Source organism: Nyctibius grandis, chromosome 8 (assembly GCF_013368605.1).
Source record: "Nyctibius grandis isolate bNycGra1 chromosome 8, bNycGra1.pri, whole genome shotgun sequence".
Taxonomy (NCBI): Eukaryota; Metazoa; Chordata; class Aves; order Nyctibiiformes; family Nyctibiidae; genus Nyctibius; species Nyctibius grandis.
Window position 1 is genome coordinate 43,081,864 of NC_090665.1, and position 24,062 is coordinate 43,105,925.

The following is a 24,062-nucleotide window of genomic DNA, read 5'->3' on the forward strand; positions in this document are numbered from 1 at the left end:
GATGCTTAGTGACTAAAAATTTCCTAGATCCTAGTTATCTTCATCAAGTGGGGCATAAATAAATATGCTGCAAAGTTTCATCCATGGTATGTACTCTTCCTGGAGTCAAACAGTCAGACAGATGATAAAGAATATACACTGTTCCAATCTCAAAGTGTCCTTCCACCTCGCTAATGATATCATATCAAATCAACCCTGCATTCATTAGGACAGTCATAGCAACAGACAGCAAATGTTATATAAAATCTCTTAGATAAGAACAGGCAACATTCTGGCAAATGTTTACTTCCTTTTAATTAATGAACAGACTAGTTGCAATCTTTCTCAAGAAATGAGATGTCAACGTAAACAACCTCCACATATGCCCTATCTTTCAAAACAGTTTATTGATGAGAGGTGCAGGAACAACCTGTCACCCACACTTGCTTCAGTGCTACGTCCATTGCTCTGCCACTTTCAAAATGAAAGAGGCTGCATTTTTGTGCAGGAAGAAGAAAACCAGCAGGTATTAAAGGTGCATCTGGCAAACGCAGAGGTTCATCTCTGTGCCCGTGAAGGAAAATGGGAGGGATCACACTAGAAATACACCGGGACTTTTCCAGAGGGAATGGGATCTGCTGCAGAGACTGCACTACTGGGAAGGAGACACCTCATGACACGTCGTGGTGGACGAAAAAGGGACAAACTGAAATGAGCCAAAAGAACAGCAAAAAAGATGATGGGAGGGCTGGCTTATTAAAAAACATTGGAAGGGTGAGCTGTGTTTGGATGAACTAAGTAACAACGATCATTCCAGAATGTTACAAGGCTTGTTTCAGCAAAGCTAAAACAAGCAGTTTCCATAGGCAGGGGACAGGCTTCTTCAGCTGTGCCAGAGATCGGCAGGACCAGGTCTTCAGGCAGTCTCTCCTTTGAGCTTGAATGACTCTCTGCTTCTGCAGTTCCCAAGGAACATTAGAAACTAAAGATGATAAAGTTGTATTACCCTTGTCATAGTCAATAAGATGAAAGAACTGCTGTTGATCTCACTGGGTCTAGGACTTGTGCCCATTTCACTATTTACATTTTCAATAGAGGAGGAAAACTCTTCAATCGGTTATTTTATTTGGCAATCACAGCCCTCTGCTTCTGCTGGTGGTTTTCTCTGGTTGTTGGATTTTTTGTTTGTTTGTTTTTTAAATCTTTGTGTAGAGTTTCTTCTGCCAATTCCAGGGGTTTGGCCAAACCTCAGCACCCACAGAGTTGTGAAGAAATCTGGTAAAGCTTAAGACATTCGAAGCTGAAGATGCATTTTGTTCATTCTCTGTTTGCATCCAAGAGACTCAGGTCAGGATTTGATGCCTTGTGACATATGCTTGTAGCATGCAGCATCCTCTTGGAGCTTTTCCATTTTGTCAGCTTGTGACATCATCTGAATGTTGAACAATTTCATAGCATGGTCACGCAGATTAGCACACGGACTGCACTGAGAATTATAACCACACTCCGAAGAAGCAGAGTTGTCACCACCTCTACATCCATGTGGTTACTGAAAAGCCATTTCTCAGACATCATTCTCAGATTTCAGGAGCAAATGATGGAAATACAACTAATGAAATTATCTAATGAAAACAGAAACTCAATTACAGGCTTCACATTGTGTCTCTATTAAGACTGGGCTTAGGTCAGAATTCTCAGGTGTTAACAGGATTGTTAAAGAAAATGAACAAGTGAAGGAAAAAAATTCAACTAGGTGCAGTAATGAAAATGCTCATAATTAGCATCTTTGCTTTACTAAGGTATCACAAAGCTTCAATAGCAGTATATAGCATCAGAGAGTTTTCAAACACACCATTATAATAAAAGGGAAAACAAGAAATTCAGAAAGAATGTGCTATATTAACTTGATATTGCCATGGTAAACAGTTTTACAATCTTGTAAGAAAGACTAAAAGATCACAAGTTACCATGGTACCATTGTTCCCTCCAGCTTCATGTTTTCAACACAAAATTGAATACTTTAAAGGCAACATGGAGCTGTACTTTCTCCACTGTAAACTCATTCATCCTTTTCTGTGGGAAGCCGCAATAACCAGCACAGGATTTTTTCAGAATTTCTTTGTTCACAGGAGTCACCGGCTTGTTATTCATAATTCATTATAGTTTCCACAATTTGAAAATGAAATAATTTCTGGATGCAGTTTTCCAAGGTAACTTCAGACAAAGCATCTGAACCAGATTTTGCTCTCGGGTATGCTGCTGTAGAAGCTGGAGTTTTCTGGGTTTGTCTGATCTCAGCTGAGATTAGCAGTTGATCTGCCGTTTATTCACTTGCTCAACAGCAACAGAACCCTGCCAATTACAAAGCATGCTCCTGTCACTCCAGATGGACAGCGCCGGAGGGGCAGCTCGGGAAACAAAAAGAGAAAGCATGTCATTCAGTATTAAAGCAAGGAAGACAAGGGCACATTGCCAGGACCTTTTGGGAGTCCTGTTGAGTCTTTGCAAGGACCCTTCTCTCTTCGCTGACCTTTTACTAGCAAGTGTTTTCCTCCCAACTATACAATCGCCTTCCTGCCTCCATTGATTACTTCTGCCCACTTCCAGTACCCTAGACCTACTTGTATCCCGAACCATCCTTGCAGAGAAGACCTGAATTTGGGCCGTGTGAGAGACAGATATCTATAGACACAGGTATGACAAAGCCATGTCCAGGACTACTTTGTGTACTTCCTAAAGTAAAACAGGAATTCACTTTCAAGGAATAAAGAGTTGCTATATAAAAGAAAAAAAAAAAAAGAACAAGAAACACCAGTCTGGAGGTAGCTATTCATTTATATTGAAATGTACATTGTTTTTGCCACAGAGAAACATTAGGTTTCACAGGTTCACATTAAGAGTATGCTTCATTTGCCATTACTGCCATCTGCCTACCCCCCTGAATGAATAAAGGTGTTAACTGACAAGCTATACTTTCCAAATATCATATACAAACTGCCTCATGGACATGTCAAGACTGTCATCTGCTACATTCAGGAGGAGATGCCATCCTGCTGCTTGACAGGAATAGATTAAATATCAGCAAATCTCTTCCTGATCTTAGCAACTGTGCTCACGTCACGTGAATGACTCCTGCAAAGCATACAGCAAAAGCAGAAAATTCAGGTTGCGTTGTTCTGTGCCCAAGGAGAACACCACGCTTAGCTATGGAGCAACCCTTCATATGTCAGTGGGACTTTCTCCTTCATAGGAGTCCCACCTCATCCTCTTGACACATCACATTGCCTAAAGGCAAGAGAACTCCAGAGTTTTTTCATCCCCAGAGTCCTCAAAGCAACCTCACTGGCGTTACTGCCAGCTGTGGTGCCAACAGTGCAACAAGCGCTGCACTTGCCTTGGAGCAAGCAGTTACAGCTCTTCCATCTGTGGGCACTCGCCAGCTTCTCTTACCTGTGAGTTTCTTCTCCATGGGGGATAGTTTCCTGCCCAAGCACAAAGCTTGACCCCACCAAGGGACTTTGGGGGGAAAAAAGCAGCAGAGCTCCCCTCCTCCTGCTCAAGCTCAATACAGGAGGCTCTTGTCTACTTAAATAAATGTGATTTGCATGGCTCATCTTGGTAGCACAGGCAGTGTGTTATTCAAGTGCTGTATCAAAAACTTTGCACAGAGACAGCTGTAAAACATCACACACTTTTTTTTCTCCTGCAGCAGCCATGTCTGTAGTGATTATTTGCATAAGTCAGATCAGTTACTATCAATGACTATATGGTGGATTATCACTTAATGTTCTTATATAAATAAGGTTTATACCTCCTTGATGAAGTGGCTATTTTTGGCTAGGTGGAAAACACTTCAGGGCCTAGACATCAGCCAAGTCTCCCATAATGACAGCAGCTGACTTGCTATGACACAACTTAATTTACTGGCCATTCAGAAAGATTTTTATTTCAATACCATATTCATACAGGTTAGAACAGCAGAGCTGGTTGTTCTAACTTGTATGTTTATAGTGGAGCATGTTTATTAAGCATTTGCAGGATCACAACATAGATAAGTTGATGTGACTTTTTGGGAGGACAGGAGGAATAGCTACATCAAGGAAGGAGTTATCACTTCCAGTTACTTTACGAAGAACAGCACTTCATACCCTGGCTGATCTATACCCACACAATACAACAGGAAGGCTTCCTACCTGTAACTGAATGCTCACAAGAAAAAGTTTTTAGCCCCAGGTTTGAGATGTTGCATCCAACAGTCTGCTTTCTCTTGAAATTCTCCACTATGGTATTACACTTTTTCTCCCTAAGCAACATGTACACAAACATCTATAACGAACAGGCTCCAGCAGATTAAAAACTAAAGGGACATTGGTCTGAGATGAGTACCTAGACCTCATACACCATTAGTGGGAGTTCAGTATTTCATTTCAACAATGTTCTTCTGAAACTTTGTAGATACAAGAGGTTACTTGGGCACTTTGCCCCTAGAACACAACCTCCTGACCCACAGGCAGAAGTCTTTCTGAAAAACAGCAGTGGGTTACCCTCTTCCACCACAAACCGTGGCAGCTGAAGGCTGCTACTATCCAGCAGCTGGAGGTTTTCACACATCTCAGCATGGGAGTGCAAAGCTGTGAGCCCCCAAACTCCATACGACTGCCAGGTTAGCAGGTTTGGTTTGTTTGTTTTGGTTTTTTTTTTTCAGCTACCAGTATTATCAATTTTCTGAGGTAAAGAAATATATCTATCCTAGCTAGATATATTCAATGTCTTAATTTGTACTGACAGAAGAATGTGCTGTCAAGCTGCAACCAGAATAATGCATCCCCTCCTGTTCATCAAGGAGAAACCACTGAGAAAAATTTCAAAATAGTCCAACACATTTTTTCCTGTACTTTTCATGCCTGTCATACAAACATTATGTATCAGCTGTGCCAGAAACTGAAACAGTCTTTTAGACATGCTGGATTGTTTCTCATTAGCATATCCTCATGTCAGTAATCAAAATCAATCAACTTAAATCAAATTAATTCTCCATGTGTTCAGCTAAAATGTATACCATATGCTGGCTGAAATGTATACCAAAGCAAGACTGTGCTGCTGTAGAAAGCTTCGTTCTGCAGCTACATCTAACAGCAGCATTGGGTCGATTTCCATTAAAATACTAAGAAAATCTTTGTATAACTATTTTCAACCTGCCTTGTCCAGCTCCAAAAGATCAATTAACTGATTGAAACTGGTCATTAGTGATGCATCACAATACGTGCTGTCTCTGTTGGGTCCAATCAAGGGTTAAAGACAAGAGATTACTCTGATCAAACAGGACCTCTGAGAAATCACAATTCACAAGGCATATCTGGAGTCTTGGCTCCAGTAGCATTTGCAAGTTTTATATGACGGTATTTAGAGTCATCACTCACTCTACCTAGTTAAACATCTGGCTGCTGTCAAATTTTCAAGGTATGCCGAGCTGGAATGCACCTGCTTACAATACCAACTACTTCTTAACATCATTTATATTACAAGAATGCTTAGGACCCTTCATTGTGAAGTCACTGCAGAAAGGTAACTCAGACTGGCCAAGCAGCACCTCCTCCAGCCGCTGTTGGAGGTGTGCCTGGCCAGGAGGATCAGCAGTGAGCACTCACAGCCATGGAGCTGCAGGAACCACCACCCCAATCAGCACTACAGTTGCCTGCTCCCTGCTAGATCGTCTGCTTTGCATTCCCAGCAGACACTGAGCAGACAGCCCTTCCCAGATCTGGGTTTGGTTTTTATCCCACAGCTTAGCTGCAGAATCAACATCAAGTGTAAGACCGCACACCACCAGTGTGCTCGCACATCCCGAGGGACTCGGTAAGAGCCAAGCCACCCTATAGTCTACTCGGTCCTCAGCCTCTCTACTGCAATTGCTAACAAAACCAGCTGTAGTGGACTGTCTGAAGTTGGCTGGGAAGTGGACATATAGCCCTTTTTTATATTAAATCCGTTTCAGTTATTTTAATGGCCTTGTTCTAACCTGACTTCAAACAGCAGGAAACTTTTGCTTGCCTCTCCACTCTCCTTACTAGAAGCCTCAACTTGTACTCGATGAGACTTGTTTTTCTCTCAACCGATCACTGTCATATGCCTAACCAAATGTGTCAAGCAAACAGTCTTATAAGAGATTCATAAATGCTAAACCCCTAAGAGGCTTAGGAATGAGAAACATAATCGAGTGTCACTGCTGGAGGCAGAAGAGTTGTTTAGGAATTCTGATAAGCACCAATTCAGCAGATATTCATTTCTATGCTAGTCAGCCAGAAACAGGCAGCTTCAGGAAACAGAAATGCTTCTCGGCCCCTGTGCTCATTCACCGTGAGGCAGAGAAATCACCGTGCCATCTCAGATCAGCAGGTGAAGTGTTTCAGCATCTGGTCCTGAACAGCACAAGCTTCTGATTCAAAAGGCACTCAGAAATGGATGTTTCTGGAACAGATACAAAATTTCACTGAAGGACAATTATGTAAAACTTTACCAACAGGGGAAACATCTTCCTAACTTAGAAGCCAATCACCAGTAAACCAGCTTGTAGTAGATCTCCTTTTCAATACTGTTTCATGTAAAACTGACACACTGAAATCTCTCCTCCTCCCTTGTCTATACAGCCAAACATGCAGAATCAGACAAATTCCACAGACACATTTTATGACATGATGCTCTCAATTTAAAACTTTTTCTTAATCCTATAGGTGTAGTTTAAACAATCTCACCCCTTACAGGTCCCTCCCTCTTTGGTAAAACTGTATACTGTGACTACAAGACACCCTCTGGTCATTCTTGGTCAGAAGCCTTAGAAATCCACTGTCATCACATACATGAGGCAAGTTATCTCATAGCCCACTGGCTGATAAATTTTCAGTCAAATATCTGTCATCACTGCCTGCCTCTCCCTTTCAATGGTAACCAAGGAACTATGGTAGGACAACCATAAATTGATGAAGTTTGGTGCCCCTCCCAGAAGGAGCCTGTGGCTGGAGATGAGCCCTGGGATGGGCTCACTGTTGTGTCCCCCGCAGCTGGCAGCAGCGCCAGCTCCTGGGGCTGCTGCTCTTTGGTATTTCTATTCACAGAACACTGTGCACAGGCTTCAAGAGCCACAACCTCTTCCCTTGCACTCTTCTCAGCTTCAAAGCAAAAGTACGTTTTGCACTGAGCAGCCAGCTAGACAGCCCCTCTTCATTACTTTCCTATTGAATTCCTACTGGCTACCTACAGGTAAATCCAGCCTGTATTTAATCTCTAAATTTGAAGCAATATGTCTTGTTTATTTTCATACTGGCCTTGACTGCAATATTTCATGCACAGGTAGATGCTATGCCACCAATCTGTAAACTGACTTTCCATAGAAATCTTCGAAAGGTCTTCACAGCACCAGAACGGCACCTGAGCACAGCAATACAGATAACCTGATGGAGGCATTCACTTTGCTGTCCTGATCTAGTTAACCAGCAATCACATTACCTTGCTCCTTCAATACCTCTGGGCTCACTTCAATTCACTTTGGTCTCTCTGAACTTGACACTATTGTATCTGCTGCTGTAAGATGCTCTCCAAGATAGAGTGTTATTTTACAAACGGCTGAACATCTTCAACTCCTATTTCACCAGTGGAAACATACCTTCGGTCAAAACACATCTAGACTCGGAGTGATCAGTGCAGCACTATTAATTAACAATTAGATGCAGGCTTCCAGTGAACTGTCTGAATGGAGGTACAATAAAGTAAGTCAACAAGTATATCAGTTATCTGATATAGATATCAGCATATCTACATCAACTTTGAACTGTCATGTTTGTTAAAGCCAAAACATGCATACACATAAAAGCATTCTGCACTGATAAGCTAATAGCAAATGACTTCCTTGTGGTTTCCACAAGGAAACCATCCTTTTCTTTTAGGCACTTTTTGCACTCTTCTCACTACACATATAGGAAGTTTCAATAGCACCATCAAATCGGTATGGATAAACAATCTGCATGCATTTAACTTCAAAAACAGTATTACTAACTGCTTGCTAAAAGGTAAATGTTTCATTAAGACGTATTGATTTTCATGGCTCCTTGCTACTTTCAAAATTCAGTTCTCTCCCATAGACAATCAAGAAAACTCTCTAAATCTGTTCATAATCTTCTATGCAATTAAAAAAAAAACAAACATACTTTGCAATGCTACTTCGAAGGAGGAATTCTGCAAAAGTAGAGCTGGAAAACTGAATTATATTACAAGTTGAAAGCAGAAAGCATGCTGCCATTCATTTTAGTCTCTTCCAAGCAATTTTGTTTGAATTTGCTGAAGGCAAATTTCAGTGTAAAGTATGAAAGCTCAAGATCATCTAGTTACTAAGATGAATGACTGTTAAATCTTCAGTTGGGACTATTGCCTTCATTTATAAAAACACAATTTCTGCTCCAACAACAGAATTCGCATAAGTGCCCTTACAGTCTTGCTCACAGAATCTGCCAGCTATATCTTCTTTCTTATTTCAATCCGACATTGACGTCAGCAGCATTCACAACCTTTTGAGAACTCATTCTCCAGTTTCTACTTAATTTGATGTCTCAGAACATTTATATGATGCACAAAAGTTGGTGTTTGAAGCTTCACGGCACAAAGATGGAAAGAAATCCAAAGGGAAAAAAAGATTGCTTTTAATATAGTAAAATAATAGTAAAGAAAAAGAGCCAAAATATAGCCAGGTGCTATTTTGATAAGTGTTGTGCAGTAAAAGAAGCACAATTTTCTCTTTTGTTACTCAATAAAACACAGAAGCACAATTTTCCGTTCCATTCATTACTCATAATGAATGAAGAGGTCAGTCATAAAAGTGATGTTAAATGTATAGAATTTTGCAGCAACCTGCAAGAGTTGAGCGATACTTTGGGATCGCCAAAGCTAAGAACCAAAGCATCAAGCCTCTCAACAGAAAACACTTCTTTACACAGAGCACACATATCTGACTCTGGGAGAAAGCTCCTCTAGAGTCAGACATCCCTGCTGGAAACAGCTCCAAATTGCAAGTCCGAATTCAAAGCGCAATCTGTGCTGCGCAGAAGTGCAAAACTTGAGAGGAGCTCATTTCTGAGGAGTAGGAAGTAGGGCGTAGTCACTGATGCCAATACAGATTTCATTCCTACAAACCCCTGTCCCTTCCCCTGCAGATACCCAGGCACTCTACGTCCTCTGGATGAAGGAGAGACCATGCAGATGGGGAGATGCATTCCTGATTGCACCGCACAGGGAGACAATCTACTGCAGTGCTTCTGCTCTCTCAGATGGTAGTTTCTAGTTCCAAACCTGGGTCTGTGCAAGTCCACCTCTGGTAAAAAATTAACTATCCCTCCTTTTCTGAAAAGAGAACACCCGTTATACAAATCCCTCAAGCCTTGACACACTGTCAAATTAACACTCTTATTGTTATTAATCAAGAATTTAATAGATGAGATCTTAAAATTGACATGTCTTGGGAATCTTTTAATTTAAAAAATGGAGATCCAGTAAGTCATGACTGAAAAAGTTGCTCAGCATCTCCCTTTGAGAGACTCTTTTGAACAAATACTTTATTGAGCAGACAGGTTTTAGCAGAACACATATGACTCACCTGTGGTATGAGAGCAATTAAATCTTTATCCATTTTTTTTAATATCCATAAAATAAGTAGACAATTAGAAGTGAAAAATCTCCTGCTTCTCATATTTCCTAGTAACAGTCCTAAAGCAGTTAGCAAATATGATAGCCTGGATTTATTCTCACCTTCCTTCACGAAAAATATATTAAAAAAAGAAATCAATGCTGTAATACTTCTCGGACACGTACACTATAGTTTAAAAAAAAAGAAAAAAAAAAGCAGAGGGCCACATTGCACAAATTCTGACATTTTAACCAACAAAACAAATACCAACTCTTCTCTGCCTTTGTATTAGGTGATAAAAAAAAAGCTGTTGTGTTTTGTGTTTTTTTTAAACAAGTCTGTTTTGTTTAAATCATCAAACTCACTGCACTGACTCTCTCGCAGTTGTAGGGTAACGTAATATTATATGTTTGGAGGTCACATTTTCAGGCAGGATAAATAGCAGGAACTTTAAAACTCTGAAGATCCCAGCTGGAGTAAAAGGGATGCATAGGTTTGATACTGTCAGTACCAGAGCGAATAAACACCTTGCATGCAGTTAGTGGAAAATGAAACTATTCATTTCCTTCTGTTCAAGCACTTGGATTTTATAAACGGTACGGCAGGTGGCTACCTTGCCATCACTTAGCAACATCAGGTTTTGACACGCAACTGGAGCTACTGTGCTTCCCGGTCTCCCAGCTGCGTGGAGAGGATTTCCACAGCCTGCACTGAAGATGGGAGAACTGCTACGTGACTTCGAGATGACGACACAGTGATGCAAAGATGCTGTTGTGTCCAAGTTACAGCCAGCTTCTGCAAGTACCACTGATTTGGGTAAAATTTCACATTAAAACAAAAAATATCTGGAAGACCAAGGCCATTTCCAGATTTAGGTGAAAGATTATTCAAATCACAGTTTTGCCATGACGATGGTGTGGATTATTTTTGCTGAATTTGTTCCCTTTAGATTTCTTGCAGTCTCTTGATAGAATAATAACTAGCTCCTATGCATATTTACATTAGAATTTTAGCAGGAAATCTGAAATAATTCCAAACATGTCTAAGACTTCAGAATGATGGCCACAGCTTTGAACATGCTACTGTGGAGTGGGACATATGCAACTCAGAATAGTAGCAAGTACATCATGGGGGCAGAACTTTATGCATTCTTCCCTTGGAAGAGCTCACTTTTCCCTAAATAAATCATTAATCATCATAAGTGAAAGGACACAATTAATTTTACGTTTCCAACCTCAGAAGACCCAGGGGGAACCAAGCAGTTCTCAGAAATTTACCTTATTTAATATCTTTGCAGTAGAGACTCTTTCTGCGTGCTATTTCAAGACAAAGGGCATTCTTATAAAAGAGAAGAACCATTTTAGCTAGGGTAAGGAACCTTAAACAGGTATGGATTTTCAGCTGTCGCATAATTACAGCACAACAGTTGGAATTAGCATCCATATAGAAATACTGTTCATCTGGAGCCCTGAGTTCCTATAATCAGCCAACTCATTCAAGTCCCTTCTGTGCTTTACACCATGTCTCACACTTAGAAAAACAACCTAGGAAGGGTGTATAAAAACAGGCTTTAAGAGCTTTGCCAACTGCATACCTTCCTCATCTCAGGAAGCACTAAGCCCAGACACCAACCACCTCCCAGGAAGGCTGGAATCCACATGGTGCTCATGCAGACTGACACTTCTGCCACAGCAGTTCCATCCCTGCAGAACCCAGCCCTCCTGGGCTTGCTGCTTGGGGCCACTCCTTGCTGCTTGCAAGCCAGCATTTATGAGCACTGCTTCTTTGGTGTTGCTTTCCACTGTAATTAACATAATCATTAAAGGTACTGGGGTTTTTTTCGGTTTTCATTTCATGGTCCTGCTTTGATTCTGCTCTAATTTTGTGCCAGTTTTCACTCCATTCACTCGCTGGCTTTAGGGCATGTCAGCACTGCACAGTGGAGTTGTCAACATGGGCCCTCACTTACCACAGACAAAGCTGGCTCCAGAAGCGGAGGTGACACAGCTGTGTCAGCACGAAGCTGTGCTTAAGCTAAATTAGGCTTGCTGCAAGTCCCCTGCCATGCTGCACTAAGCACAACCTTCCTGCTTTCAGACAATGCATCTCCCCTCAGTGTTTTACTATACTGCTGAGCAGCTGGATGCACACGGCCAGGTTACCGAAGGATTAAACCCTACACGTGACGTAAGCCTGTCCTGCAGATCCTCAAAGTTTGCACCATGTAAGTGATTAGAATAATATCTAAACACTTTCCTTACTGTTCTGGTAACTCTTAGCACTGTGTCTTTGGGATTGGAGATGGGAGAAAAACACTGTAAATCCAAATGTTCAATGGCATTTCAACTTCTGTACCTTAAATAGTTGCTAAAGTCTCTCTCTCTAATGGCTGCACACGGACAGAACTTGCTCTCTGGCAATCAGTTTCCACAGTCCTGCAAGCAGCAATTTCTGAAATAGCACAACGTTCCCAACAACATGTGACACAAGCCTTCAGCCTTGGGCACCTTAGAAATAACATGGGAATAAACTAGACAGAGGGCAGGACTGAAACTAGCACTTTGTGTTCGTCCCATTAGGAACTGGAACAAACCCTGCCATGCTGTGCTGCAGTGGAGAGGCAGTTTGCAGTAGTTAGAGTAAAAGAAAGGAAGTTTAATCACCCCTTCTGACCCCTAACTAGCTCTTTTCTTGTTTCCCCATCCTCTGTTGCCTTCTGTTTAGTCAGCTACACCTCTACAAAGGGAGCAGAGAGTGGGTGTAAAAGACTTCCAGCTGAAGAAGTTTGTATTTTACAGCAACACTGAACAAACAGAAGTGTCTACACCTGATGATAATGGAGACAACTCCAGAGAGGGCTGATTCTGTTTACCTGTACTGTCCACAAAGTTGTCAAGACATTACATGAGTTCACACCCCAAATCACACTTAGCCTCAGTTAGCCTCTGTGGGGCTGTCACCATTATCATACCTGAAGCTGATAACAACAGAAGTAAGTTAGAGTATCTCTTTAAAACCTGCACACGTGAACATCGTGTGGTCTGATCTTCTTCACAGTTTTTGTAGTTCTACAGCCCAGCAAAGGCTGAGAGAGGTTAAGAGAAGCATAAAGGTTAAGGTCCCTCATTCCACTCATATGCAAGAGACACATAGAAAATGCATTCCTTAATGAGCCTTGCTTGGCTGTAAATTTTCAGTGTTGTTATTCCATGCAATCAATTGATGCAGCAGTGTGCTATCTTATAGTCAGAATTATTTCTTCTCTAAAAAGCAAACAAGTAAATTGAGTTCCTCTCTTTTCCCCAGCTCTCCTTGTTCACTCTTATGCACAGCTCCATTATTTCAAATTCTGTTACAACAGTACTCTGAGAGAACTATCCTTACAGTTCATGCAAAAGTGTTTACAAAGGTGCTATCTGATTTCACCGAGAGCAAGCCAGGGTGCATAACACAGGACCAAGAGAAAATTATAGGAAAAGTGGCATAGCTTTACAGAAATGCATGCAGCATGAGGCTAAAATGCACAGCAAGGAAGCAATTTAGCATTTGGTAGTAATTCCAATAGGAATGTATTTTTTTAGCCTTTCAATAATGTAGGACAGTTTTAGAGTTTAAAAAAAAATCCAAAACACATTTGATGGGAGTTATTTCTCTTTCTTCCCTCAAAAAAAAAAACAAAAAAAAAACAAAAAACAAAAACAAAAAAAAAAGATAGACCTGCAGACCACTTGGTAAAGGACCTTCCATGGAGCGCTTTCTGCCTTTCCGAACTGGGAAGGGGCTCAGTGCCCGCTGGCAGTCAGCGGAGCAGGATGCAGTTACCATGGCACTCGAATGCTTGGTGACTTCAGAACTGCCACAGCATTACCACTGATGTAGGGACCAAGGGAGAGGAAGCAGCAGGTGGATCTTTGAATAAGCATATGCAAAAGCAAAAGTAGCATTAGGGTGAATATCCTGCATAGTAAACAACCTATGCACAGATTCCCTGTATGTTCTCTTTTATTTTAATCACGCTGGCTACAAGAACAGCAGTGAGACAGTAACACTTGACAGACATCAGTAGCATATGTGCACACACGTATCTACGCACATCACACTCTCTCCATGACTTTACCCTCCAGCACTGGTACAGATGTCTCTATCAGTTTGTGAGAGCGGCCAGCCAGCCAGCACTTGGCTGAGAAAATACCATCGTTGAGCCTTCTTTAAGTAATACACAAAGTTTAATCTCTTGAGTCTTACACCATATGAAGTTATTTCAGTTAATAAAGCACAGCAGCTCATAATATAGTGCATTTATCTGCTCCACTTACACCTGCTCCCCCCAAGTCTCAAACACTCTTACCGCCTCCTGTTTCAGTTTCTAACATAAATTAGTAACAAAGCAGCGAGTATCTGATTAGCAAAGAAATGGATGTGATGCAGAATTAGCAAAACTAGAGACTTTTCAAACAAGATGAAAGTGCACAACAGAAGCACAGGATGCCATGTGTGAGCTAGGTAAAACACTTGGGACCGGCACCTCCATTTGGAAGGAGGAACATCTGAGCATCACAGCAAAGCCTGGACTGTGACAGACGCACAGAAGGATACACTAGGATGCCTAGGATATGCTTCTGGGATGCAGTGGCCCCTGACTATAAATGCAAGGTGCTAAGCTGCTAGTGAAAGATATATCTATCCCCAAACAGGATTTATACGTTTCCCACTTTGCCACTCTCATTCATATTTGCTTGGCAGCCAGAACAGCTCACCAGAAATCTAGGTTGAGATCAGTGTCTCCCGGTAAATGTTACGTTGTTCTGCAGATGGAAGAACCTACCCACCAAGCCATAGGCCTCCAAATTCTCCACACTGCAGGAGCATGCTGCATTTTTGTCCAGTTTTTCCTTTTGTCAGCATCATACACATCTGCAGAGTCCAAAACTGCTGCCCTCCAACACAACTACACGGAGCAGTCAGATGGATCTCTGAGCACACTGTGGTTATACTGCAGCTTCAGCACAGTTTAACTACAATAGCCAGGTAAGAGGTCATTTTGAGGACCTGGTTATTAAAAGAAAAAAAAAACAAGCCACAGATGATTTTATGTTGTGGATAGGGGATAACATCACCATTTCCCCTGCGCTGGAAGGGTCATCACTCATTTCCCTTTCTAACAAATCAAAAGGTGCTTCAGGGATACTCACACAACCTTCCCTCCACATGACTGAAAACAGCCTTGCTGACAGAAATACAGAAAATCAGTGCTCAACATCTGGAAGCTTAGTTCACGCTGTTTAATGAATCAGAATGATGTTAAATAGCTGGACAATAAAAAAATAAATGACAAAGTCCCCACTGCTAAACTCCTGAGTGCTCCAGTTGTGCTACAGGGTACAATTTCTCACATTTGAAAACCAGTTTTTGTGGTCTCAGGTTCCTGTTTTTATCTCTAAAATCAGCCATTCAGCCTACTCATGAGTGTTGCATAAATATGACACTGCAGTAGGCAACACAATGCATGAAAGTTATAAATGTGAATAAGCTCAACAAATAGTTGTATTTTCCCATTTGACCAAAAACTTATGACACAGTTTAAGTACGTGCTCCCTTGAGACAAATACTATTAGAACTCATAAATTCCACCCAGTGTATTATCTCTTAACTGATCACAGTGTAGCCAAGAATATTTAAATATAGAATATACCTAGTTATTATGCAGAAGATAACATTGTGAAAGAAAATCGTATGAGGGTAATTCTGATAAGACAAGAACAACGGAAAAACCTTTTGAGGCACGCGAGTCTAAGACCTTATGTAAAATGATTACAAAACATCTATTCTGTATTTCTGCTGTAAAAAGCATTAAATGCAAAATGTCAGGAATCCAGCAACCCATTTGTCCTTTTAAAGCTTAACTGCCTTACTACATCAATTGAAGAACTTCCCTCTACATTTCCCACATACAGCTTTTCCTCTACTGGGCAACCGGTTAATATTGGCCCATTTTCTCTAGAAAAGGTCCAAACCTTTGAACTATCAGCAGTTCTTAATCTAACTAACACAAATACACTCAACCCTGCTCCTGGATACAGCCTGGTACCTGTGAATGCATATTGTAACTTTTTTCATTTTACTGAAATGCACAAAGCAAGGGCAAATACTCCACATGCCTAGTAACTCTGCAAAGATGTAGCACAAAAAGAGATACTATACCTTGCAGTGAGAGTAAATCCAGTATTGTAAGCAGGAGTAACAGAGCTTAGACTGAAGCTGAATTTGGCCTTCACTGTAATGTGGAGTTATAATGAGATAACAATGGGATTGAGGTAATTAACTATAAACAGAAATAAACCTTCCATGTCAACTGTTTAACTGCAAACACAGGAATGCCCTGCTCAGCAACCTTTGGCTGTTAAATAAATTCAATAGTGAGTGAGAGAACTAATCACCCAGGTTTTTATTTTTAAGTTTTTATTCCTCTCCCTTGTATGACTCTTGCAACTCTAATCTTTTTCTAATCTGACCATTCAGAGTGGCATGCGCACCAAGTTCTTCCCAAAGCAGGAGTATTTTTACTTGAGATATAACCAAGACCTTGGAATTGAATTACAGACACTGTTATTGTATCTCTTCTCTGGTCAAATATACTGCATTGTGGTTTAACATCAGAAGTAGTGCTTTATGTCCACCCACCCTCAATAGCTTTCATTCCTGGGACCCATTCAGTCCTCAATGCTGCAAATAAGATGTAATCCTTGCCTCTCTTACAAGGATCAACCTGTTCTTTTCACTGTCATGACTTTGTCCATTTTAGTTCTTCGTCTAAACAGCAAATTGGAGGATTTAACAACAGCTGTGAATCTGCTGAGCAGGATCAGGCCCATTAGATCTTTAGAGATATCCATTGCTATTGCATCTATATATTAAATTACAGAACTCTTATTATCTCTTTTTTTAGATACAAATTCTGTGCAAGCATTCAAATTTAAAGTCAGTGCTTATAAGGAACTTAGCAAAAACATGATTGGAATGCCAAGGGAATAGATGATTCTCTCATCTGAAATGCATAATTAGCTTTTGGTTAAGTGTGCAATTAACATTAAAATTTACAATCAAGTATGACAGTGTTCTAATTTTACCTCCTTTAAATGAAAGAATTAACTTAGTTACCAGTGTTACTTCTTTGAATCCCTTCCCTATGAGGCGAACTGCACAGTAACATCCTGTCAACCAGGCGACAACTGATACAAAAAGCTTTTAAAAACACTGCATATTTGCCTTCTGGATGGCTACACAGCTTGGGGTTTAGTTTGGTTACTTTTTTTTGTTTTGTAATGATAACTGCCACTCAGCATAATTAGCAGTTGTCATATTTCTGTTTGTAAAGATCCTTCCCACAAAACCAGCCATGTTGCTTTGCAACCTCTTCCCAGCTGTGCCTGAAAGCTGTAATACATTTCAGATATCCACTACAGCTAATCTCAGACCCCTCCAGGTTTCAGCAGTTAACCCATAGAAACATTTCTGCTAATGAGAAAGAAAAAGCTGTACTCACCCTAGCAGTTTAAATCTCATAAGCAGCACCTTAAAAGAAAAATCATACTGCAGTCTAAATATACTATCTCCATCTGAACATCATATCCTTTTTGCCTTTTTACCTGAAGTTAAATTTAACTTATTTTTGCCTTTGAAAAAAGGGGTTGAAAGTAGTTTCAACTGTAACGTCAGCTGCCAAACCCTGTATTTAATTATGTTTATTATTAATCACATGAATGCTTACAGTATGTGCAACAAAAATGAGACTCCATTGTATAGGGTGCTGTACAAAAGTATAATGAAAGTGTAATGAAATTCCTCACACAAATCGCATGTTGTTTGCTGTGCAAAGTGTTGTGGTGTGCAAGTGTTCTGGTAAACACTGCCAGCGATTTTCTGCCAGTAAATTTGTGCTACTATCCAAAGAGCTCATGGAATTAACCTTGTCTGGGCCAGCGCGAAGGTCCAGAGTGTGCCCCTCAGCAGTTAACCTCAACGCTACATTGCTCAAGAGTTCTGCCTTTATTGCTGCTTACTTACCACCAAGAGACACACAAATGCACAGAAGGAGGAAAAAAGAAATCTCACATTGCTCTCACCTGAAACCAAAAATCACTTTTATTCATTCACCCTGCTTCCATCTGAATCTGGACAAAGTGGCCTTCTCTAGCTGCTAGGCAACCTGAACGCTGCATTGAGTATTAACTGTACACATTTCCTAAGAATATAACAATGTTACCTTTGAGATTTATAATAAACAACATACCTAGCTGAAAATATAATAGCTTTCCTTCAGTAATCAGTAATTAGCGACGCTAGGAATACAAAACTGTTGGTCAAGAAATAATCCACATGTACATCCCGCATGCAGAGAGATATTATAAATCAGCTCCTTACAAATATATGGTAAGGGAGATGCTTTATATGAAAGTATTATTCTAGATGGCAGTGGCTTAAAAGAAATTCTAATCCAAGAATATTTATGTAGATGTTAGAATATCTACATAATATATTCATATATTTACATAAGTAATATTTTAAATTAGAAATGTTTACATTACCAAACCTCATCCAACTACAAAATTAACTTTCTCAGTAAAGGTCATTTATTTAATTTACATAAAACCACCATCCCTAAACAAGACAGAAAAGACTTGAAATTAAAACACGGTCAACTGATCTTGGAGTTCTTTAATGAATTAAAAAACCCCACAAAACATTATTTCACATAATACCCCTCTGGACCATTTTCCTGTTTTCTTCTCTAGCAGCAGAGGTATCATTCTACCTTAAAAACACCATGAATATCTTTACTGCATCCCATTCCTCTCAATTGCAAGAGAAAGAGATACTGCTTTCAAGTCTTTTCAGAGCAGATCATTTCCCAGACTGCTAGGTCACTCACACAACTAATAGGAATCTTATTAAAATATCAGTTTGGGTTATCGAGGTGTTAGATGTCAACAAAACAAGAGGCCCACCAGCAACATCAAAATTAAACAGAGCAGCACTCCTTTTTGATCATTACACCTGACAGCTTGTCAAATCCTGAGTCACAAAATACAGTACAAACACAAAAGTTAGATCTCTAGCTTAGAAATGCTCAACTTCTACTGGAGGCATCAACCGTGAGACAGGACAGAAAGACACTTACTGACACAGCAACATGCTGTTAGTCTTTACATGCAGCTGCTTGGCACTTGAAGCAGTGTGAATTTTTCTTAGCTTTAAGAAAACCCAAGGAGCTCTTTGTAGCTGGGGTCCTACACACAGATATTCTGCTCTTCTGTTCAACACAGGCGAAAGTCAATGTAGAAAGTCTCAATGATCACTGATCTCTCTGCATCACAGCACAGCAGTACTAACTTCCCCCCCTGCCTTGAGATTTGTAGGACACAAACCAAGGCTATTTGTGCACAGGCCTTGAGCACCTCCAGTCTGCCACAGCTGCATACACTTCAGAGCTCCACAAGCACCCATGAAATGAAAGAGACCTGGCTCCACCGAGCGGAGAACATTAAAGGTTCCTAGAAGTGCTCCTCTCTGGATTTTATAAAGACATTTGAAGTGGTTAATTTAAACACTTGTACCTTCTCCTTCTTCACTTAGTTTCACATTAGTTTAATTAAACCTGATTCAGGTAAGACTTAACATCAAGCTTAGGGGGAGCATCATTTTAAAAAATGTCAGCATAACTGGAAAGTTGTAAGTAAAAGCAAAGTGCTCAATGGAGCCACAGAGTCTCACGCTCACAGAAACTCAATAGCAGCTGTAAATCATTTAAAAAAATAATTGGAAGACAGGTTGATAAGAAAACTCTTCCTTCCTACACATAAGAACACACAGTTTTGGTACGCTAATGGACCCCACTACTACTGCATGTACCCTGAAAAATACACTAAAATTACAAGTTTAGTCTCAGGAAAGGCAGGAGGTAAACAAGTTCAAATACTGTGTTTTTTACAGAGGTACACACTTAATGTTTTTGTTAAGGTCCTTAAGGTCACGACTCACATCAGGAATCCATGCCAAGGAGCACAGAAAGAGAGAAGAAAAGAACAGGAGTCACTCTGGAAACTGCCACTTACATGAAACTTGTATTGAAAATAAATTTTAAATCAACACTGTTGTTGGTAACTCCAATATTACAGGTCCTATAGATAGCACCCTCTGAGGAATCCACCTGACATGTCTTTTCATAAGAAGTTTAAGGTTATTATAGCCTTTTTCCCCTCAAAGCCTTCAAATAGATTTAATTAAGATTATTGCTTAATTCATTTTAATCCCAGTAGCTTTGCAAAAAACCACAAATATTTCATGGTGCCTTCTGTCTTGCTTTTACACAACTTAGAGAATTTCGTGTTTCAAGACAAACCGGATGGAAATCAACCGTAGTTGCTTACAGGGCCTGAAGTCCAAACATTCTTATTACCTAAACCCTAAATTGAATCAACCAGTTTCATGTCATGTTATCTACATTAGTTTCAATGCCAGAATTTTGCAACATGAAAAGGATCTTTTATTAAATAATTTGTTGTACCTTGTACCTGGCAACACAGAAATAAAATGAATCACATTGTTGCTGTGGAAAAAATAAAAGTTCCTCATTTTAGATTCTCCCTAATTTATCGTGACTATTCAAGATCATCACAATTAAAAAAAAAAAACAATGTGATTACTATAATATTACATTTAAATGCAATAATTCAAGATTAATTATAAATCAAGTGTATACCGATCAATTAGAAGACCATGCTGAGGCAGGATTTGGGTAGAAATGCTATACAGTTTCAAATCATCTTCAAGTCTGAACTTTAAGCTTAACTTGTGGGAGAAACCACTAATTAGGCAGCTACTTTGAGTTAGTAAGCTAACTCTTTGAAATTGTTTAAGAGAATGTCAGCCTCATATCTTCTATTTGAGATCTTTTCTTTTTATGCAAAACAGAAGAATCCTACTAACTGGAATTCCAGCTGGAGCCCCACTGGAGCCCACAGCAATCTGAGCCTAGGTTTTTTAAACACACTCAGTAACTCACCGGGACACGGAGCGTTTAAGCACCATCAGGATAAATTATGTTTGCACCGTAGGGTTTAAGTCATTTGCCAGCAAGTAGAATAAAAGAAAACACTTGCTTTCCATAAAAAGGAACATCATAAGCTACTGACAATTGCTTGGCCTTGGCCTGTCACCCTGCAGCTCAGGTTTTGACTAGGTCAGGATGCTGTAATTTCAAAAAGGCTGAAGAGGTCCCATGACCGGGTGTTTGAGCAGAGGGAGCCTCCAGCTTACCTGCACAAGTTCTCTTCCCGTTCGATTTACCAAGAAGTCGTGTCAGCAGAGATGGTTTGAAGCATACCTCTGTCTTCACCCTGAGGAATCCTGGGTGGATGAAGGGAGCTGGCTTGGTGCTCCTGAGCAGGTACGTGAGTTGCAGGAAGATACAAGTATCTTACTTGGAGGATATAAGCTGATGTATAGAGTTGAATGTTCTTCTGATGTAGAAGCTATGTGTAGTGTTCACTCTTTGAGAGCTCACTGAATTTCTTCACCTACTAGTGCTCACTCAAAAAGCGCTACTAAAGGGCTCCAGACCTGCTTTGGGTTTGTTGCAGTTTAATAGTACACTGACTCCTGAGAACGTAGAGCACCTGCTTAAGACCATATCTGGAGTCCCACCAGTTGAACAAGACAACAATACAAAGAGCACTTACTCAGCTATACTGCAGGGATACAAATGATACAATCACACAAAACTTATGAACAATCAAAATCTATATTAATCCAAAAATCTACTTCCAAACAAGCTAATTTTTACCATCATATCTTTGCTGGGATTAATATAAAGCATTTTTGAAAATGCTGGCACTTACCCAAATCTGCAGTTTCACCCGCTTGTCATTCCTGTAGACTGTTTTCACTTTGAAGTCAATTCCTACTGTGCTAACGAAGGCTTGTGTGAAAGTGTCATCGGCGTATCTGAAGAGGAAGGATGTTTTACCCACGCTGCTGTTGCCAATGATCAGGAGTTTGAACATGTAATCAAAATTTTGGTCTGAAGTATCTTTCTGCCTGTATCTGGCATCTGTTACCGAAGCCATCTAAGAAAATGACAAACATTGAAAAAGAACAGATTTAAGACCAGTTCAGCATTTGTTTTCCTTAACTGTGTACCATATGTTTAGCTTATCTCTCTTCTTTCTAATATCATAACCACTATATTTGCTGAACAAAGAGGAACACACCTTGAAATCTTCTTTTAAATCCTGGCTTTAAATTTCTATTATCCACTTGTACTGGTAAGATTTCCAAACCCAAGAAATACACCTGTTGCACTGCTTTGTGTTTCAAAGAATAACAGATGGCTATTGCAGATTGTTCAAATACTACTGGGGAAAGAGCATTCTTTACTCCTGTGGCAGGGTGCCACTTCTGCTGCTCCAATAAACCGGAGTACTGCAACCAAGAACTAAAATCTTTAACAGTGCATCCAACTATGCAATTCATTAAGCAGCTTCCAAGGCAGGTAAACCTAAATAATTCTTTTTATGACAACTAGGGAAAATCTGCATTTCTAGCACATGCACTACCACCATTTTATCCTTAGAAAAGTTCTGTCCTCAACATGTACAGAAGGAAAAAAAAAAAAAAGCAATGAGAGAAGATGAAACACCAGGAATTTCAGCTGAAAACTTTTAATCCATCCAACATTTATCTACTCTCAAGACTGCAATTAAAATAAACAGCACCTGCATAAAACATGAGGGCTCAGCAGGGCACTTGGAACAGATAAATTATGCCTTTTTATTATGGGGATGTAAGAGTTGGGGACGTTAGTGGGGTGGGGAGGGGGGAAGATGCAGCCTCAGAGATCTCTCCTCTTGTGACTCTGAACTGCATTCAGAAGCCAAAAAACAACTGCGGAATCTGAAATATCAAGACAGGTGGAACTCACTGAGCAGCCCTGGCTGCTTTAACATATGCAGCTCAGACACTCATGGGAGAAGGCAAGGCCCTGACGTTTCATTCTGTTTGTACAGAGCAGAAGACAACTACACAGACCAAATTACTACAGAGAGGAGAAAAAGGAAACTTCATCTTTTAACAGATATACCACACTTTTAATCTCTAATGCTGTTTCAAAATTTACCCAACATCAAACAAGCAAAGGTCTCAGCTCCTTATAACCAGTCACAGGGCTGTGCAAACTGGGGCAATGACAGCACAGGTCTGATTAGCAGCTACTCATCCAAACTAGGACATGTGCTATTTGTGTGCAGTGTCAGAAAGCACTGAGTGGAGACTGAAGTCTCTTCTTCCCCCAGCATCCAAAGAAATAAGTTAATTCTCCCCTCACCTCAAATTCATGGGCACCTCTGGCAACTAAACTCCCACCAACGTCTGCTCTCACCATGTCTCCAAATACTTTCCTTAGCAAGTCTCACCTGCACACAGGACTACACTCACTCACTGAAAAACAAAACAAAACCAAACAAACAGTTCAAAACTCACTGTAGTTAAACAGCTGCAAACCAAAATGCTGTCCAAAGGCAATTTAAATTGGGATGACAATTTAACTTAAATTCCCAACAGAGGGGAAACCAAACCAACCCAGTTCAAACTTCAGTAAAATATGCATGATGGTTTATCTCTGATTAAACACATGCAGCTTTCTCACACAGAAAAGGGTTGGTACAGCAATTTCGTTCACAGATTGCGTTAACAAGGACAGTTTCTGAAGAACTTTATCAGTAGCTCAACAGTCAACAGCTGCACTGAATGCAGCAAAATCTTCCCACAAGTGATCCTCTGTAGGATACAACACAATTCTGATACACACTCTTCTGAACTTGAGCTGCTATTCAGTAATGCTCCAGTCCTTTGCAAGCACTCCAGAAAACACAACTACAAATTTTCTTCTCGCCAGTGTATCAGAAAAGGGCTCTTCTACACATGTCTTGTGGTTCATAACGGGAATTTCTAAAATGAAGAATTCAACATCCAACTGACTTTCACGCACACACTCAGGCCAATGCATTCACTGCCTCAGTCCAAATGTTAGAAATCTCAGCTGCAAAAATTATGAATCCAGACGATTAGTTGAGTTGTACCATCACCAAACTGGGAGACAGTAAGAAGTTTTCTGAGTAATTTATCTTCCTCATACACATACACAACTTCCACAAATGCCATTGAGAACACACGTGCACTTGCTAAAGAAGAAAAAAAAATTTTAAATCTCTACTTCTCTATTCACTCACAGAGGCTTGAAAAAGTGAGATGCCCTCATCACTTGAAGCCTGGTCATTTAAAGATTCAGAGGCAGACCTTTAACAAAGAAGTATTCCACTAATCATACAGGAATCAATATCTTCTGTCTACCCCTGCC

General features: G+C 40.3%; 1 protein-coding gene across 1 annotated transcript in view; it reads right to left on the bottom strand.

Annotated features, from left to right (window-relative positions):
- RAB3B (RAB3B, member RAS oncogene family) overlaps positions 1–24,062 on the bottom strand; it is a 57,445-nt gene that overhangs the window by 24,378 nt on the left and 9,005 nt on the right. The window contains exon 2 of the mRNA XM_068405903.1: positions 21,547–21,774. Coding sequence (XP_068262004.1) covers positions 21,547–21,774 — 228 coding nt within the window. The remainder of the gene's footprint in view (positions 1–21,546; positions 21,775–24,062) is intronic.